Raw genomic sequence first — 20,897 nt, 5'->3', positions numbered from 1 at the left:
TTCAAATTTCATTGTCTGCCATGGAGGAATTCAAATGCATGACCCCAGAGCTTTTCTTTCTTTTAGGTACATATAAGGGGTTCAGTCGTGAAAGGTCATTGACCTGAAATGATAAACCTGTTTCTTTCTCCTGATCTGCTCAGCATTTCCAGGTGCTACGGCTTTTCTTTCTACTTTGGGCCACAGAATACAAAAGGCAAACTGATCTTAGGTGTTCTTTTTTAAATATTTATAATTTAGTCTGGGTGTCCTTTTGCTAATTAGCTTTCAACATTGTAGGAGATTAAAGGCAAAGAATGAGACTTTTGTTTGCTGACTTTTTCTACTGCCATTTACTGCTCATTCCTAGAATCTAATGGGTCTTAGACATAAACTGGTGTGTTAATCATGTCAAAGCTTTCCATTTTGGCTCCAGCTGACAAATATCACCTTTGAAGTGTAGTCATTTGTGATGTAGGAAGTGCAACTTCCCCCTGTCCACCCCAAACAACAACTTAATGATCAGATGATTGATTTTTGGATGTTGTCTAAGGGATGAATATTGGCCAGAATACCAGGGAGATTTCCCCTGCTATCCTCAAAGACAGTCTCATAGGTTCCTTTACGTTCACCTAATAAGCACATCAGGCCCCACCTGAAATTTGGCACCTCTGACAGTGCAGTGTTCCCTCAGTAATGCAGTGAGGTGCCAATCCTGAAAATAGTGCTGGAGAAACTCAGCAGCTCTGGCAGCATCTGAAGAAGTCATACCAGACTCAACATTAAGTCTGTTTCTCTCTCCACAGATACTGCTAGACATACTGTTTTTCTCCAGCATTCTCTGTTTTTTTTTTATTTCACATCTAGTATTGCATGTTGGTTTTATTGAAGTGTCAGTCTTAGTTTTTGTGCTCAAGTCCTGGAGTGGGGCTTGAATCTTGGAATGTTGTGATTCAAGATGGAAATACAATGACCAAGCATGCTGTGATTCAAGGATCGTCCTGTGATCTTTACAGTTTGTCCTGCATTTGTGCAGCCTTCTCCTTGGACAGCTTTAGTTCTGCATTTCCAGGACTGCAATGTGGGAGGGTCTCTTCCCATTGTGTTTGTCTCTGGATTTCTTTAAACATGTTGGGATTTCCCATCAACAACCAGAAAAGAGAGTGCATGCAGTGAGACTACATGTGGTGGCAGAGCAGAGGCACTGAAAGTAAACTACCTATGAGATGCCTTGCAGGAGACCTACCCTGACACAGGAACTACCTAAGGTATGTTAATTCCAGCTGCCGTCAGAACAAACCCCATCCCACATCTCTTGCCACACTGCTCCTACTATCTTGTCTGGCAAGTGCCACTTTCTTTCTACCATTATTGTTGGCCACCCTGGAGTGACTGTGGCTGGCCAAATGTAGTCACTGTCATAGGATAGGAAATGCTTAGTTTAGGCATCGGAGCTTATTGATACATTGAATCATTACTGCACGTTTAACAGTGCACCAGCTGAGAGGTATTCCAATATCCGGATTCAAGATCAGCTAAATATTACTTAGATTGCCAATGTGTCAACAGGGGTTAAACTTGCTGCTTCACAATACTTTTGACATACAGTTGGGGCATTACAGTACTTAGTTAATCTATCAAGGCCTTTTTAACATCCTAGTGGAAGGATTTTACTAAAGCGGTCTGCAGGTTTACGTTACAGAGTCACTTTGACTTTGCCTCCATCATGAAGTAAGAAGTGGGGATATTTGCTGATAGCTGCACGGTATTCAGCACCATTCGCGACCGCTCAGATACTGAAGCATTCCATGTCCAAATGCAACAAGACTTGGACAATATCTAGGCTTGGGCTGACAAGTACCATTCGTGTCACACAAGTGTCAGACAAGACCCGTTTTCCACGAGAGAGGATGTGATCATTGCCCCATTACATTCAAAGGTACCGCCATCACTGGATCCCCCATTATCAATATCTTGGGAGTCACCATTGACCAGAAACGCATCTGGATTAGTTATGTAAATACTGTGGCTACAAGAGCAGGCCAGAGTCATGGTACCTAGCACATTTTACAGTAATTCACTTCCTGATTCCCCAAAGCCTGTTCAGCATCTACAAGGTGCAGGTCAGGAGTGTAATGGAAAACTCCCCACTTGCCTGGATGGGTGCAGCTCAAACAACACTCAAGAAGCTTGACACCGTCCAGGAGAAAGTAGCCTGTTTGATTATTTCTGGATGCGATGCCATTTGATCAGTCAATAACTGACACTCAGTTGCAGCAGTGTACACCATCTACAAAATGCACTGTAGAAATTCCTGAAAACTCCTTAGGCAACACCTTCCAAACTCATGAGTACTACCATCTCAGAAGGACAAGGGCAGCAGATACCTGGGAACGCCATTACCTGCAAGTTCCCCTCCAAGCCACTTGCCATCCTGACTTGTAGAATCATAGAATTTTATAATACAGAAGCAGGCTGTTTGACTCATCGTGTCTCTGCTGAATTGAAGAGTTGGGAAGTGAAGATGCTTCCTTGCTTTACACTGCTGGTTACTGCAAAGATAAAGGATATCCAACCATACAATGGGAGCAAGAATTTGGCAAACATCTTTAGATCATTCTGACTTGGGGAGTAAGTTCCACAGACTGGGTTGTCATTGTCAAAAGCTTTAGTTCAGGCTATGGATGGTATATATAGATCGTGATGCTGCGCTCTCTGTTTTCTTGTTACAAATGTATCACCTGGTCCACAGCCTGAGCTAAAATGACACTGATTTGTGGAGACTGTTTAGAAGATGGTTTAATGGATCTTGCTAAGGATTTTTCCTGCTATTGACAGAAGACTCATTCCTCAGTTTTATTTCAATTCATTTTTGTGGGATGTGGGCATCGCTAGCTGGCCAGCATTTCTTGCCCATCCCTAGTTGTCCTTGAGAAGGTGGTGGTGAGCTGCCTTCTTGAACTGCTGCAGTCCACATGCTGTGTGTTGACCCACAATACCATTAGGGAGGGAATTCCAGGATTTTGACCCAGCGACAGTGAAGGAACAGCGATATATTTCCAAGTCAGGATGGTGAGTGGCTTGGAGGGGAACTTGAATGTGGTGGCGTTCCCATATGTCTGCTGCCCTTGTCCTTCTAGATGGAAGTGGTTGTGGGTTTGGAAGGTGTTGTCTGAGGATATTTGGTGAATTTCTGCAGTGCAACTTGTAGATAGTACACACTGCTGCTGCTAAACGTCGGTGGTGGAGGGAGTGGATGCTTGTGGATGTAGTGACAATCAAGCGGGCTGCTTTGTCCTGGATGGTGTCAAGCTTCTTGACTGTTGTTGGGGCTGCACTCATCCAGGCAAGTGGTGTGTATTCCATCACACACCTGACTTGTACCTTGTAGATGGTGGACAGGCTTTGAGGAGTCAGGAGGTGAGTTTCTCACCGTGGTATTCCTAGCTTGTGACCGGCTCTTGTAGCCACTGTGTTAATGTGGTGAGTCCAGTTGAGTTCATGGTCAATGATAACCCCCAGGATGTTGATAGTAGGGGATTCAGTGAAGCTAACACCATTGAATGTCAAGAGGTGATGGTTATATTGTCTGTTATTGGTGATGGTCATAGCCTGGCAAATGTCACTTGCAACTTGTCAGCCCAAGCTTGTATATTGTCAGGTCTTGTAGCATTTGAACATAGACTGCGTCAGTATCTGAGGAATCGCGAATGGTGCTGGACATTTTGCAATCATTGGCAAACTTCCCCACTTCTGACCTGATGATGGAGGGAAGGTCATTGATGAAGAAGCTGAAGATGGTTGGGCCGAGGACACTACCCTGAGGAACTCCTGCGGAGATTTCCTGGAGTTGAGATTACTGACCTTGAATAACCATGATCATCTTGCTATGTGTCAGGTATTAATCCAGCCACCAGAGAGTTTGCCCCCCGTACCTGTGATTCCAGTTTTGCTAGGGCTCCTTGATGCCACACTCGGTCGAATGCAGCCTTGATGTCAAGGGCTATCACTCTTGCCTCACTTCTGGAATTCAGTTCTTTTGTCTATGTTTGAACCAAGGCTGTAATGAGGTCAGGAGCTAAGTGGCCCTGGCAGAACCCAAACTGGGTGTCATTGAGCAGGTGCTGCTTGATAACACTGTTGATGACACCTTCCATCCTTTTATTGATGATTGCGAGTAAATTGATGAGGCAGTAACTGGCTGGGTTGTATTTGTCTTGCCTTTTGTGTACAGGACATACTTGGGCAATTTTCCACATTGTTGGGTAGGTACCAGTGTTGTAACTGTACTGGAACAGTTTGGCTAGGGGAGTGGCAAGTTCTGGAGCATAAGTCCTCGGTACTATTGCTGGAATGTTGTCAGGGCTCGTAGCCTTTGCAGTACCCAGTGCCTCCACCATTTCTTGATGTTATGTGGAGTGAGTCAAATTGATTGAAGACTGGTATCTGCAATGCTGGGGACCACTGGAGGAGGCCAAGATGGATCATCCACTCGGCACTTCTGTCTGAAGATTGCTGTGAAAGCTTCAGCCTTATCTTTTGCACTGATGGGCTGGGCTCTTCCATCATTGAAGATGCGGATTTTTGTGGAGCCTCTTCCTCTAGTGAGTTGTCTAATTGTCCACCACCATTCACAACTGGATGTGGCAGGACCGCAGAGCGTAGATCTGATCCGTTGGTTGTGGGACCGCTTAACTCTCTCTATCACTTGCTGCTTTTGCTGTTTGGCGTGCAAGTAGTCCTATTTGGTCGCTTCTCCAGGTTAACACCTCATCTTCAGGTATGCCTGGTACTGCTCCTGGCATGTCCTCCTGCATTCTCCATTGAACCAGGGTTGATCCCCTGGCTGGATGGTAATGGTTGAGCGAGGGATATGCCGAGCCATGAGGTTACAGGTTGTGCTGGAGTACAGTTCTGCTACTGTTGATAGCCCACAGCACCTCATGGGTGCCCAGTCTTAAGTTGCTAGATCTGTGTGAAGTCTGTCCCGTTTAGCACGGTGATAGTGCCACACAACACGATGGAAGTTATTCTCAATGTGAAGCTGGGACTTCGTCTCCACAAGGACTGTGCAATGGTCACTCTTAATGATACTATCATGGTCAAATGCAACTGCAGCTCGCAGATTTGGTAAGGATGAGGTCAAGTATGCTTTTCCATCCTGTTGGCTCCCACACCAACTGCCACAGACCTGGTCTAGCAGCTATGTCCTTTAGGACCCAACCAGCTCGATCAGTAGTACTGCTGCCGAGCCACTCTTAGTGGTGGACATTGAAATCACCCACCCGGAATACATTTTGTGCCCATCCCATCTTCAGTGTTTCCTCCAAGTGTTGTTCAACATGATTCATCAGGGAGGATGGTTTGTGGTAATCAGCAGGAGGTTTCCTTGCCCATGTTTAACCTGAAGCCATGAGACTTCATGGGGTCCAGAGTCAATGTTGAGGACTCCCAGATCAACTCCCTCCCAACTGTATACCACTGTGCCGCCACCTCTGCTGGGTCTGTCCTGTTGGTGGGACAGGACATATTCGGGGATCGTGATGGTTGTCTCTAGGACATTACCTGTAAGGTATGATTCTGAGAGTATGACTATGTCAGGCTGTTGCTTGTCTAGTCTGTGAGACAGCTCTCCCAATTTTGGCACTAACCCCCAGATTTTATTGAGGAGGACTTTGCAGGGTCGAGAGGGCTGTTTCTAATGTCATCTTTTTGGGTGCCTAGATCAATGCCAGTGATCCGTCTGGTTCCGTTTCTTTGAGACTTTTTAGCAGTTGATACAACTGGGTGGCATGCTAGGCCATTTCAGAGGACAATTGAGAGTCAACCACATTGCTGTGGGTCTGGAGTCACATGTAGGCCAAATCAGGTGAGGATGGCAGATTTCCTTCCCTGAAGGACATTGGTGAACCAGATGGGTTTTTCTGACAATTGACTACGATTTCATGGTGATCAGTAGATTCTTAATTCCAGACTTTTTTTTTATTGAATTCAAATTTCACCGTCTGCCATGGTGGGATTCGAACCTGGGTCCCCAGAACGTTAGCTGGGTTTCTGGATTAATAGTCTAGCGATAATACCACTAGACTATCACCTACCCTGCACACAGTTTTGGATTCTATCTGCTTCCAGATGCAGACAATGTTGGTATCCTAGAGGTCATATAGAACGTTTTCCCTAATCCCAGATAATCGTGAAGCTGGCTGGAACTTTGTCAATAAACTCTATACTGTTACACTTCCAAGGGGGCATGGGAAGTTGGCATTACTGGCTAGGCTAACGTTTATTACCCATCCCTAATTGTCCAGAGGCCAGTCAAGAGTCTACCATATTGGTTGATTTATTGTCACTTGTACTGAAGTACAGTGAAAAGTTTTGTTTATGAGCAGTACAAACAGAACATAGTAAGCAAGGATGTACAGGTCAAAATGACTTGGACAGAGGTACAGGTTACATTGCACGGGGCGTGCACTAGGCAAGATTACATTAGCAAGATCAGTCATTATTTGAGGCTACAGAGTCCATTCATCAATCTAATAATTGCTGGGTAGAGCTGTACCTGAACTTGCTCGTGCATACATTCAGGCTTTTGTACTTTCTGCCTGACTGAAGAGGTTTGAAGCAGATCATTACTAGGGTGCAATGAGTCTTTGATGACGTTGGCAGCCTTTCCGCGGCAGCGAGCTGTGTAAATGGAGTCCGTGGATGGAATGTTGGCTTCTGTGATGGTCTGGGCTGTGCACACCAGATTCTGTAGTTTCTTATGGTCCTGACCAGAGCAGTTGCCATACCAGGCCGTTATGCACTTGCACAGTATGCTTTCAATAGTGCATCTGTGGAAGTTGGTGAGGGTCTTTGAGAACATGCCACATTTCCTGAGTGTCTGAGAAGAAGAGGCATTGTTATGCCTTCTTGACTGTTGAATCTATGTGGGCCGTCCAGGATAGGTTGTTGGCTATTGTCACTCGAGGAACTTGACGCTGTCCACCCTCTTAACTTCGTTTCCATTGATGTAGATGGGGATGTGTTCCCCTTCTTTTTGAAGTCAATGATGTATTCTTTAGTTTTTCTGACATTGAGAGAGAGGTTGTTTTCATTGCACCACATCACCAAACCCTCTATCTCCCTTTTGTGTTTTGACTCATCGTTGTTAGATATCCATCCCACAACAGTGGTGTCATCAGTGTAGATGGCATTCGTTCAGAATTTAGAAACACAGTCATGGGTGTACAGGGAGTACAGAGGGCTGAGGACGCATCCTCGGGGGGGCTCCAGTGTTGAGTGTTAATGGAGTGTAATGGAGTCCATGGATGGAAGGATGGTCTGGGCTCTACACACCACCTTCTGTAGTTTCTTACAGTCCTGTGCAGAGCAGTTGTCATACCAGGCCGTTATGCACCCGCACAGCATGCTTTCAATGATGGTGGCTGGGAAAATGGCAGTTTATATGAAGAAAAAAGGGGAGGGAGATAGGGTAGGGAGTAAACTATAGGATAGAGCCTAAAGCGAGAGAAGAGCAGTTAGACAGACAAAGAGTTGATAAACGATCAGGCTGGGAGGGTATATAGTTGTTAATGGGGACTATTAGTGACTAATAACAGGTAGTGTGTAATGGCAGGCTATGTGGTAACAAAGCCTGGTGTATGGGGTAGGGGGCTGGGACATGGGAGAGTTTAGACCCTAAACTTATTAAACACGATATTGAGGCTGGAGGGCTTCAGGGTCCCCAAGTGGAAAATGAGGTGTTGTTCTTCCAGCTTGCATTGAGCTTCGCTAGAACACTGCAGCAAGCCAGAGACACACATGTTGGTCAGGGAACAGGGTGGTGCATTAAAGTGGCAGGCAACGGCTAGTTCTGCGTCTTTTTTGCGAGCAGAACGTAGATGCACTGAGAAGTTTCGTTTCACCAATGTAGAGGAGACCACCAGTCATTAGTATCTGTTGTGGAGTCACATGTAGGTCAGATTAGGTAAGATCAGCAGTTTCCTTCCCTAACCAGATGTGTTTTCCGATGATTGACAGTAGTCCCATGCTCATCATTAGACTTTTCATTCCAGATTTTGATTGAATTCAACATTCACCATCTGCCATAGGGGTCGAACTTGGGTCCTCAGACAGTGTCTGGGTCTCTTGTTCAATAGTCTAGTGATATTATCACTAGACCATTATCTCCCCGCAATGTGATCTACTGACACCTAGGAGAGAATGCTTCAACTGAGCCATAGCTAACACATTACCACCTACTATTATTTGTTGTTATTTCTGTTTGGTATTCTCATACTGATTATAAACAGTCATTTAGCTCCAGCTTTTCTGATTTAAAAACATCGATTCAAGTAAAGATGGCTTTTGCCTTTCAGGCAACAAGGGAATGAGGAATGAAGTTGATCTGTACAGAGCTATGTTGAACAACTTTGGAGCTGACAGTTCCAAAATAGAAAACTGACCAGTCTTTCTGCTGCCAAGCTTCTTGTGTGAAATATGCTGAAGATGTAATGAGATCAGGAGTGCAGACTTGGGTTCAAAAGCAATCACTTAACAAATTTGACATCTAAACTTGTTCAGTTCATTTATAAACCTGTTATTTGATTTGGGTTCTTAAGCTGGCTAACCTCAGTACATGTTATATTAGTTTGAAACTTTCCCAGTCTCCTCGTTTGCAGGTTTGTCACTGGAGAGTACCTAGTCTTTGGTATAATGCAGGTCGGCCTCAGCTTTGTACCTGGATCAAAGGCACGTTGAAAGCTCAATGAAGAGAATGCAGCATTTCGGGTTCCTCTGTTTGCATTTATTCCTGGTACAGCTTAAGTTTAGTTTCTCTGGAGTTTATTTTTGATTTGTCGTTGTCAGTATTGTCTCTGATCCTTGGATACAATTCAAATAAAACAAATGAATATCTAAAAGGTGTTATTAAAAACAGAACAATCTTTTTCACATTTGAAGTTAATCTTAAAAGACTAATGTTTTGCTGGAGGATTTTAATATCAGCTATCATTTTAATTAAATGTTACATATCTTTAAAATAGAAAAACTTCCCACAGTACTTCAGAGGTCTGATCAAACAGATATGGACATGGAATGTGGAGAGAGATTAGGAGGGATAACTAAAACTCTAAGAACCAAGTGTTAAAAAGATAGATAGATAGATAGATTAGATCGAGGCCATTCAATCCACCGATTAGAGTATTGGGCTCCTTAAGCCTAGAGGCAGTAAAGCTATGAGGGAGGGAGTGTTACAGAAACAGCTGGGCTTGGTAGAGCTAAGACATGGAACTAAGTGAACTTTGTAATAGGGAGCACATGGGTTTGGACAATTAGCTGAATTGATATTATTATTTCTCATTCTAAAACTAGCATTCGTCCTTGTTCAAATCATCAGTATGACATCAGTTAATATAAATCATCTGAATGATATTAAATAGTCCACACTTTAAATGTCACATTGGTCTAGTGTTAATACTCCCCCATTAAGAATATGGGCATGTGTCTGCTGTACTGTTAGCGGTGCAGTCTTTCAGATGAAATGTTAAATAGAGACCCAGAATGTTTTCAAGTTGACAAAAAGTCTGTCACAACTAAGATAGCTAGGTTGTGAAGGATAAAACTAGAGCCTAGTACATGCCCTCTTTAAATTATTTAGAGAGACAAATTCCACCAGCATGATTTCAGTTTGCTACTATAGGAAGTGACAAGTTATTACCCACCACCTGAATACAATTAAATATTCAAATGATATACAGTTTGCAGATATCCCAGATTACAGTTTGTAGTAGTAGAACTTGTTCAATGTTCTGGTTAACAGTTAGCTCTCAACCAACTTTCAGTAAAGAAAATAACATGTTTTTATTTGGGTGGAACTTTGCTGTACTGTCACGTTTGTCTACAGACCAAAAGTGAGTATACTTCCCAAATAATTCACTTTGAGGCTGTATTTTGGAATGCCTTGAAAGTGTGAAAGGTATAAACACGAATTAATTGTTTTAACTTTTTTGAAGCAAGTCATATGAGAAATACAGTGATGCCACCCAAGGGTTGCAGGAACAGCAACTCATATTCCGCTTGGGAACCCTGCAGCCCAATGGTATCAATGTGGATTTCACAAGTTTCAAAATCTCCCCTCCCCCTAATGCATCCCAAAACCAGTCCAGCTCGTCCCTGCCTCCCTAACCTGTTCTTCCTCCCACCTTTCCCCTCCTCCCACCTCAAGCCGCACCTCCATCTCCTACCGACTAACCTCATTCCACCCCCTTGACCTGTCCGTCCTCCCTGGACTGACCTATCCCCTTCCTAACTCCACCTTTACTGGCCCCATCCCCGCCTCTTCGACCTGTTTGTTTCCTCTCCACCTATCCTCTCCTCCATCCATCTTCTATCCGCCTCCCACTCTCTCCCTATTTATTTCAGAACCCCCTTCCCCTCCCCCTTTTCTGATGAAGGGTCTAGGCCCGAAACGTCAGCCTCTCTGCTCCTATGATGCTGCTTGGCCTGCTGTGTTCATCCAGCCCTGCACCTTGTTGTTTCGGATTCTCCAGCATCTGCAGTTCCTACTATCTCTGATCCTTTCTCCTACTACTTTCATCTAATCTTGCCAGGTGATGAAATGAATACAGATGTGAAATATCTTGCAGGTGATAGGCTAAGATTAGCCAACAATGTTGGACTATTTTCTCCTTTCTTTAGGACATGGGGACAGAAGTAGGCCATTCATCCTATATAACTTGCCCCACCATTCAATACAGTCATGGCTGTTTAAATCTTCAATGACTTTTACCTATCCCATCCTCATAACCTTATGTACCATTGGTAATTAGCAATCTGTCAATCTCTGCCTTAAACAGACTCAAAGACTTCCACAGCTCTCCACGGTAGAGAATTCCAATAGTTCACAACCCTCTGAGTAAAACAGTTTCTCCACACCTTAGCCATAAATGGCAGGGCCTTATTTTTTTAATTGTGTCGCATTTCTAGACTGTGTGCAAAGAAAATTACAGCACAGGAACAGGCCTGTCGGCCATCCAAGCCTGCACCGACAACCAGGGAAGCTATCTTAACTGCATCTACCCTGTCTATTCCGTGATGTATTTTGTAGATTTTAATGAAATCACCGTTCTTTCTTTGGAATGTCAGAGAATACAGGCTGGTTTGCTCAATCTCATTGCACTCTGTGTATAGAAATAATATCTTTGCTGAGTTAAAGAGACCAGAACCATACATAATATTCCGGGTGCAGTCTAACCAAGTATCTATACAATTGACTTTCCCCTTCCCATTTAATGATTGTGGTGACCCCAAAACTCTGGCAGCCCTGAGACTTGATAAGGGAACCTTTTAGTTTGGTGTTGTAAACTAGTGAGCTCGCCAGGTTAAGTCAGTTCAAGATTATTTGTTATTGTCAGTAGATTATAAATGAAAAATTAATGTATATGTTCAGTTTTGTGCATGTAAGAGCAACTTTTAAAATAGGGTTTAGTTTTGCTTGTTCACAAGAAATGACAGTATTAATGGTTGTGAAACAGAAATTACTGCCTCTTCTAAATAGTTTTAGCAATATAGTTGTATCAGAACAGTGCTTCATCAGACAAATTATAGGATGCATGGATTACAATTTCTTGTATTAATTATAAATTTATAAATTAATTTCTTGTTTTAGGATAATTTTCCAATTAATTATTGAAAGACCATGTGATGAAATGGATTAAAAAAAAAAGACAATTCCTCAGGTACAAATGACAAAATAGGAAGTCTAGCATCAAAAACAGAAATTGCAGGAGACACTCAGCAGATCTGACCACTTAGGTGGAGAGAAAACAAGCTGGTGTTTAGAGTCCAGTGACCTTTCTTCAGAACTCAGGAACTCTAGCATGTCTGACTGAATGTTGAAATGCAGTGTTTGCTTCATCTTTCTACATAACAAAAGCAGTTTTGATGCAATAATTTCCATTTTATATATACTTATATAGTTCGTCTCTCCTCCTCCAGAGAAAATGCAGAAGGATCAAGTATAATTGTGCAAGTGGATGACAAGATAGCCAGCATCAGAAATATAAAGGTAAGTGCCCCTCTGGAACTGTATCTCCAAGTAGTTACCCATTTAAGACAGTGGATTTTATTTTTCTGAAGGTCATTAACCTGTGTTGTTATCTCATGCAGAGGGCTATTGAGGCTGGATCATTAAGTATGTTCAAGGCTGAGATAGATTTTTAATCACTAACGGAATCAAAGAATAGGAGATAAGGCAGTAAAGTGGAGTTGAGGATCAACAGATCAGCCATGATCATCTTGAATGTAGAGCAGACCTGATGGGTTGAATGGCCTACTTCTTCTCCATCTTGTGATTTCTTGTCCTGGGCCCTCTTATCTATCAAAAATCTATCTAACACAGCCTTGAGTATATTCAATATCCCAGTCTCCATTGTTTTCTGGGAAAGAGAATTCTACAGTCAAACAACCATCAGACAGAAAAAAAGTTCTCCTTATTTCTGTCTTATAAGTGAATTCTCTCTTTCTTAAACCATGTCCAGAGTTTTAGTTCTTCTACAAGGGGAAATGTCCTCTCAGAATCTGCCTTGTCAAATCCAGTCAGGATCTTATATACTTTAGTAGGATCACCTCTTATCCTTCTGAACTCCAATGGAAGCAGGCCCAACCTGTTCGCCCTTTCTTCCTAAGATAAGCCTTCATCCCAGTTGTATCACTTTTCAAATAAGGAGGTCAAAACAGTATTCAGTTCTCCAGATGTAGTCACACCAAGGCCCTGTCCAGCTGCAGTAAACCTTTTGTATTTGATTTCTCTTGTAATAAACACCGTTACATCTGTTTGCCTTATCACTGGCTGTACCTGTATACTAACTTGTGATTCATGCACACTATCTGTGTCCTAATCTGTTTCCAGATCTATGGACAATCCTGTCTGTAAACTTGAAAAAAATCAATACTTTTGTTCAATGTAATTGTTTCAACAAAAATACGTTATTACCTAGAAGTTTCATGCGTGCAAACAAACATAAAAAAATTGTGTTGACCTCTTTGTCGTGCTTGCTGTAAAAACTTTTGGCACAAAAGGAGACCATTTTTGTTATTCATTCTTGGGATGTGGGCATCGTGGGTTAGGCCCAGCATTTATTGGCCACCCTTAATTAAGAGCCAAGGCATTGCTGTGGATCTGGCATCATATGTAGGTCAGACAGGTGAGGATAGCAGTTTCCTTCCCTAAAGGGCATTCGTGAACCAGATGGGCTCTTCCTGACAATTAACAACAATTTCATGGTGCTCAGTAGACTCTTACATGCGGATTTTTAAAATTGAATTTAAATTTCACCATATGCCATGACAGGTTTTGAACCAAGGACCCAGAACATTACCTGGACCTCTGGATGAATAGTCTAGTGATAATACCACTAAACCATTACCTCCCCTTGGCTCACAGTGTCTACGAGCTTTTTAAGAAAGTAATCTAATTAGTCTCATTTTCTTGTGCTTTCACTTCTAAACTTTTAATTTCAAACTCATTTCGAAGATAGTAAATCTTTTTGAGCAGTAAATATTTTAGACAGTTTAGGATAGAACTTGTATTTTCTGTCCTTAAGGATGTCCATTGTTCAAAGTCTCTGGATAATTGTTTTCTATGTATAAATCTGATAGGGCTAGCTGTGTTGTTTTCCTTCATGAGTATTGTTAGCAGCTGAGAGTGATTAGGGTAAACAGGAAGCCTGAAGCTGTAGAGAAAGAATTCTTGATTTTAAAAAAAGCTTTAACCTATTGAGTGCTGAAAGCCCTTAGCTTTAAATAAAGACATGTAGAGATCAGTCCTTATTTTATAATGGTGTATTATTCCTGAAACATATTTGCAGCTTAAAAATGTAATTGAAGTGTGATTTGCATGAGAAAATTCATATTCACTAAGTAATGAAGTTTAAAAACCAAGGGAACATGATGGTCTTTTAAGTGTAATAAAACAAAAGGTAACAGAGAAGTGGTGAATGAATATTAAAATAAGGGATAATAAAATTATAAATCAATATCCATTCCCATATTACAAACACTGACATGTATGCAGTTTTTGTACCTTAAGGATTTTTGTGAGAACTTAAACCATGTAAGATACAGGTACTTTTCTGTCTTGCAACTTAAATTTGTTGAACCTCTTGGGGCAGCACAGTGACACAGTGGTTAGCTCTGCTGTCTCAAAGTGCCAGGGACCAAGGTTCGATTCCACCCTTGGGCGACTGTCTGTGTGGAGTTTGCACATGCTCTGCTGCTTGCTCCGGTTTCCTCCCATAGTCCAAAGATGTGCAGATCAGGTGGATTGGCCGTGCTAAATTGCCCTGTAGTGTTCAGGGATCTGCATGCTACGTGGAGTAGCCATGGTAAATGTGAGGTTGTGGAAATGGGATGGGTCTGAGTGGGATGCTGTTTGGAGGGTCATTGCAGACTTGATGGGTCGAATGGTCTCTATCTGGACTGTAGGGATTCTATTAAGAAGAATTCCTCTTAATAAAAGGCTCAGGTTTTTTCTCTGAGTAGGTAGTGGGAATCAGAAAATTTCCGCATCTGCCTTGGGAGACACTCTAGTGAGTGGAGGGATTTTTTTTGGGGTGGGCAGGTGTGGGAACCTGCAGGATAGAGTTGGTCTGTCATTTCCAGACACACAGCAGAGGAAACTGCTGGGATTGCTGGGCGTTGAGGTGGCTGTTCAAAAAGGCTGCCTCATTTATTTGGTTATAATTTAGACCATATAGCCCTCACCTCTCTCAGCCCGTTAGCACTATTGCTCCTTTATAGTACACATCATGACTTTGTGCCAACCTACTGACCACTTTTGCATCTTCTGTGGCAACTCCATCAGTTTCCACCATGGGCAGAATTGAAACAGGCTATTTAATTCAATAGGATATTTTTCAGGCTTCATGAGATGTATGGAGTTCTCAGAGGTCAGTATTAGCCCTTAGCTTTTCCTGACACGCACACCCAAGTACAGAGAACAATTTCAAAGTTTATGAATGATGCAAAACTTGGAATCACAGTAAACTGTGAAGAGGACAGTGCAGAATTTAAGATATTGACAAGTTGGTGTAATGGGCAAATGAAGATCAATGTGGAGGAATAAAGGGTAGTACTTTAAAGCATGTGCAGGGATGGAATGACCTGGCTGAATATTTGCATAAATCATTAAAGGGGACAGGATATGTGGAGAATGATGTTAATAAAATCTACAGCATCATATGCTTTATTGATAAACATGATGTGGAGGTGCTGGTGTTGGACTGGGTTGGACAAGGTCAGAAGTCACACGACACCAGGTTATAGTCCAACAGGTTTGTTTGAAATCACAAGCTTTTGGAGTGTAGCCCCTTCGTCAGGTGTTGGATCATTAAATCAGGTGTTGTGTGGACTATAACCTGGTCTTGTGTGACTTCTGACCTTTATTGATAAGGGCATTGTGTACAAGATCAGGGAGGTTATCCTGAACTTGTACTTGATGCTAGTTAGACCTCAGTTGGAGTATTGTGCACAGTTCTGAGAACCACACTTTAGGAAGGATGTGAATGCACTGGAGAGAGTACAGGATCAGGTTACAAGAATGGTTCCAGGAATGAGAAACTTCAGTTATAAGAAAAGATTGGGGAAGTTGGGAATATTTTCTGTGGAGAGAAGATGATGAAGATGAGATTTGATAGAAGCTTTCAAAATAATGATGTCTGGACAGAGTGAGTAGGGAGAAATTGTTGCTATTCTTAAAAGGATCAAGAGTGAGAGGGCACAGGTTTAGTGATATGCAACATAATTGAATGTGTTGTGAGAAAAAAAAACTTTTTTGCGCACAATGACTTCGAATGCACCGCCTGGAAGTATGATAGAACAGGTCCACTTGAGTCATTTAAGAGGGTATTAAATGATCATCTAAGTAAAACTTATGTGCAGATTATGGGTGAAATGGTGGGATGATGCCCACTCAGAGAACCAGTGCAGGCATGATGGGCCAAATGGCTGACTTCTGCACCACAACAGTTGTGAGATTCTGTGGTTTACGCCAGAACTTTTCCTCCACATGACACCTGATTTAATGCTGCTGTCTTTTTTAATGACAAATCCTTCTAGAAAGTGTCTAATTATTTTTGAAAGTAATTTATGGACTCTTATCAATCAGTGTAAGAGACTGTTAGGAAAGAGAGGGGGTAGCTTTGGAAGCAACCTATTCACTTGGATAGGGAATTAATTCAGAGGTAAGGAAGGAATGGTGGATATATACTCAAATTGGGGGGTCTTGTGGTGTCTTATAAACTTGCACTATAATTATAAATGACTTGATAAAATTGAGAATTGTATATATAAGTTTGCTGACAGAACCAAGTTGGATGCTGTAGTAAATCATGTAACTTGCAATAATAAATTGCAAAGGGATATTGCATTGAGAGCAGGTACATCTCTACCAGATGGAACAGTGCAGGAAAGCAGAAGGTTATCTGTTTCAGATCCAAGAAGGATAGATCAATGAACATTCTAAGTAGTGAGGATCAAGAGCAATGGTTGAGCATAGAAATTGAGGAATCTCTACAGTGTGGAAGCAGGCCATTCAGCCCATCAAGTCCACACTGACCCTGTGAAGAGCATCCCACCCAGATCAAGCCTCCCTATCCTGTTCCTGTAACCCTACATTTCCATGGTTGACCCACTTCCCCAGGACATCCCCGGACATTATGGGCAATTTAGCATGCCCAGTTTACTTAACCTGTGGAAGGAAACCAGAGCACCTGGAGTAAACCCACACAGACACAGGGAGAACATGCAAACTCCACACAGACAATTGCCCGGGGGTGGAATTGAAACAACTGAGTCCCTGGTGCTGTGAGGCAGTAGTGCTAACCACTGAGCCACTGTGCTGCCCTTCTGAAGGAGATAGCTGAGGAGCTTGTGGTGGCATTGGTGGTGATCTTACAGAAATCACTGGAGTCAGGGAGGGTCCCAGAGGTGGAAAATGGTTAGTGTAACACCACTGTTTAAGAAGGGAGAGATTCAGAAGATGGTGAATTAGAGGCCAATTAACCTGACCTTGGTTGTTTGTAAGATTTTAGAGTCCATTTTTAAGGATGCGATTGTGGAATACTTAGAAGTGCATAGTAAAATAAGGTCAGCACAGCTTTGTCAAGGGAAGATCATACCTGACAAATCTGTTAGAATTCTTTGAGATGCTAACGAGCAAGTTGGACAAAGGAGAGCCAGTGGACTGTGATCTATTTGGATTTCCAGAAGGCCTTTAACAAGGTACTGCACAGGAGACTGTTAAATAGCAGCCCATCGTATGAGGAGTGAGGTATGGCATGAATAGAGAATTGGCTGACTGGCAGAAGGCAGAGATCAAGGAGTCCTTTCCAGGATGGCAACCAGTGACTAGTGGAATTCTGCAGGAGTCAGTGCTGGGATCCACAACTGTACATGTTATATATTAATGATCATGACAAAGGAGCTGAGGTTTACAGATGATACAAAGGTAGGTGGAGGGAAAGGTTGAAGAGATGGGGAGACTATAGAAAGTCTTGAATGGATAGGGGAGTGGGCAAAGAAGCGGCAAGGTTATGCACTTTGACAGGAAGAATAGAAGTGTAGACTATTTTCTAAATGGGGAAAGGCTTTGGAAATCTGAAACACAAAGGAACTTGGGAGTTCATGGTCTCTTAAGGTTAATTTGCAAATTCCTTTGACAGTTATGAAGCCCAGTGCATTGTTAACGTTCATTTTGAGAGGACTAGAATACAAGAGGAGGGATGTACTGCTGAGAATGTATAAATTGATTTGATTTACTGTGAAAAGTTTTGTTTTGCAAGCAGTACAGGCAGATTGTAACATAGGACATACAGATCATGGAACGTTTAGACAGGGCGAGGCATACAAGATTACGGCTGCACAGGAGGTGCACAAAAACAAAATCAACATTGTTTTTGAAATTAGAAAGGTCCATTGAGCAGTCTAATAACATCAGGGAAGAAGCTGTTCTTGCACCTGCTGATACATTTATTTAAGCCTTTGTATCATCTTCCTGACAAGAGGTTGGAAGAGAGTATTACTGGGGTGGGAGGGGTCTTTATTGGCAGCAAGAAGTGTAAATGGAGTCCATAGACTGGAGGTTGGCTTCTGTGATGGTCTGGGCTACATACACAACTTTCTGTAGTTTCTTATGGCCCTGGGCAGAGCAGTTGCTGCATCAAGCAGTTATGTACCCAGATAGAATGCTTTCTATGGTGCATCTGTAAATGTTGTTGAGCGTCCTTATGGACATGCCAAATTTCCTAAGCCCTCTGAGAAAGAAGAGGCGTTGTCCTGCCTTTTTGACCATCACATACACGTGGGAAGTTCAAGACAGATTGTTGATTATTATCAGTCCTAGGAACTTGACACGCTCGACTCTGTCCATCTCAGCTCCATTGATGTAGGTAAAGACGTGTCCTGTTTTTTTCCTGAAGTCGATGATCAGTTCTTTAGTTTTGCTGACATTGAGGGAGCAATTGTTATCATTGCATCATGACACCAAGCATTCTCCCTCCTTCTTTTATTCTGACTCGTCTTGTCGTTGTTTGATATCCGGCCTACAATCGGATGTTGTCAGCGAACTCGTAGATAGCGTACGTATGAAATTTGACCCCACAGTCGTGAGTGTAAAGGGAGTACTGAAGGCGGCTGAGTATACATCCTTGTGGGGAGCCGGTGTTGAGGATTATCATGGAGGAGTTGTCTATCTTCACTGATTGTGGTCTGTGGATCAGGAAGCTGAGGATCCATTTGCAGAGGATGGAGCTGAGACCTAGGACTTTGAGTTTTGAGATGACTTTGGTGGGGATTATAGTGTTGAAGGCGGAGGCGTAGTTAATAAGTAGGAATGTAGGTATCCTTATTATTCAGGGGTGAGTGTAGGGCTAGTGAAATGGCATCTGCTGTGGACCTATTTTGCCGGTAGGCAAATTGCAAGGGATCGAGGCAGGCTGGGAGGCTAGAGTTGATGTGAGCCATGAAAACCATTTCAAAGCACTTCATGATTATCGAGGTCAGAGTCACTGGGTGGTAGTCTTTGAGGCACGTGCATATGTTTTCTTTGGTACTGGGATGATGGTTGTCTTCTTGAAGCAAGTAGGGACTTAAGATTGTAGCAAGGAGAGGTTAAAGATGTTAGTGAATACTCCTGCCGGCTGGTCTGAGTGCACGGCTGGGTACTCCATCTGGGCCAGTCGCTTTCTTGGGATTTACTCTCAAGAAGGCCGATCTGATGTCTGCAGCGTAACTGAGGGAACGGGTGTGTCCGGGACTGGCGGGGCAAGTGAAACCAAGCCACTGAACCGAGCTTAGAAAGCATTGAGCACATCAGGGAGGGATGTGTTTTTGTCTGCTATTTTGTTCTGCTTCATTTTGTATCCCGTCGGCCTTACCACAGGTGGCAGGTGGCTGTCTGGTTAGTTTGAGCCTCTAACTTGGTCCAGTACTGACTTGGTATCTCTAATGGCCTTGCGGAGGTCGTATCTGGAATTCCTATAAAGTTCTGTGTCATCTGAGTTGAATGCCGCATGCCTGGTTTTCAGTAGGCAGTGGATTTCCCGGTTCATCCAAGGTTTCTAGTTGGGCAATGTATGGATTGACTTGTTTGACACACAGTCCTCCATGCACTTCTAATGAAGTCCGTGATGGTGATGGCAGCGTACTCGTCTAGGTTGTCCGCTGAATTTTTGAATGTGCAGTCCACTGATTCCAAGCAGTCTCTGAGAAGCTCTTCGTCTGCCTCAGACCAGCACCGTACTACTTTCTGTGGTGAGTCCTTAAGTTTCAACTTCTGCCTGTAAGCGAGGAGGAGGAACACAGCATTGTGATCTGATTTTCCCAAGTGTGGACAGGGTATGGAGCGGTAGGCATCTTTGGTTGTATAGCAATGGTCAAGGATGTTCAGTCCCCTGGTGGGGCAGGAGACGTTGCTGGAATCTTATTGAAATTTACAGAATACTGAGGTCTGGATAGACAAGATGTGTCCAGTAGTAAGAGAGACTAGGACCCAAAGGCACAGATTCTGAGTGAAGGGATGACCCTTCAGAGCTGAGATGAGGAGGAATTTCTTCAGCCAGAGGATGGTTAATCTGTTGAACTCATTGTCGCAGAGGGCTGTGGAGGCTAAGCCACTGAGTGTATTTAAGACAGTGATATGTTTTTGATTAGTAAGAGGATCAAAGATTTCAAGGGGAAGGCAGGAGATGGAGTTAAGAAAAATATCAGTCATAATCAAATGGCAGCGCCGACTTGATGGGCTGAATGACCTAATTCTGCTATGGTTAGATTTGTGATCTTTCTGCCACTGGAAATAGTTTCTGACTCATTACTCCAATCCTCAATAATCAGCGTGAATATTTGCCCTGAATCCCCTAAATTTTTTTTTTCGTTCATTCACAGGATGTCACTGGTTAGGCCAGCATTCATTGACCATCATTAATTGCCCAGGGGACAGTTAAGAGTCAGCCACATTGCTGTGGGTCTAGAGGCATACATAGGCATATAGATAAAGATGGCAGTCACCTTCCCTAAAGGTCATCAGTGAACCGGATGGGTTTTTACGAAATTAACTGTCATCATGATCATCGTTTGATTCTTAATTCCAGATTTATACTGAATTCAAATTTCACCACTTGTCATCTTCAGAACATTGCCTGGGTTTCTGGATTTATAGATTAGGCCATTGCCTCCCTGTAAATTGTCTCTAAAACTTCACTCACCGTGATCAATGGGAGAGAAGTCACACACTTCTATCAGAAACTGATTCAGTTTCAGTATCTGAGACAACAAGGTGCAGGGCTGGATGAACACAGCAGGCCAAGCAGCATCATAGGAGCAGAGAGGCTGACGTTTCGGGCCTAGACCCTTCATCAGAAAAGGGGGAGGGGAAGGGGGTT

At 42.9% G+C, this 20,897-nt stretch overlaps 1 protein-coding gene across 1 annotated transcript in view; it reads left to right on the top strand.

The window, feature by feature from the left end:
* Positions 1-20,897, top strand: part of stard9 (StAR-related lipid transfer (START) domain containing 9) — a 286,706-nt gene that overhangs the window by 6,731 nt on the left and 259,078 nt on the right. The window contains exon 2 of the mRNA XM_048599610.1: positions 11,959-12,028. Within this exon, the coding sequence (XP_048455567.1) occupies positions 11,959-12,028 (70 nt within the window). The remainder of the gene's footprint in view (positions 1-11,958; positions 12,029-20,897) is intronic.

Source organism: Rhincodon typus, chromosome 8 (assembly GCF_021869965.1).
Source record: "Rhincodon typus isolate 14 chromosome 8, sRhiTyp1.1, whole genome shotgun sequence".
In the NCBI taxonomy this organism is placed as follows: domain Eukaryota; kingdom Metazoa; phylum Chordata; class Chondrichthyes; order Orectolobiformes; family Rhincodontidae; genus Rhincodon; species Rhincodon typus.
This window is presented reverse-complemented; position numbering and strand designations above follow the sequence as displayed.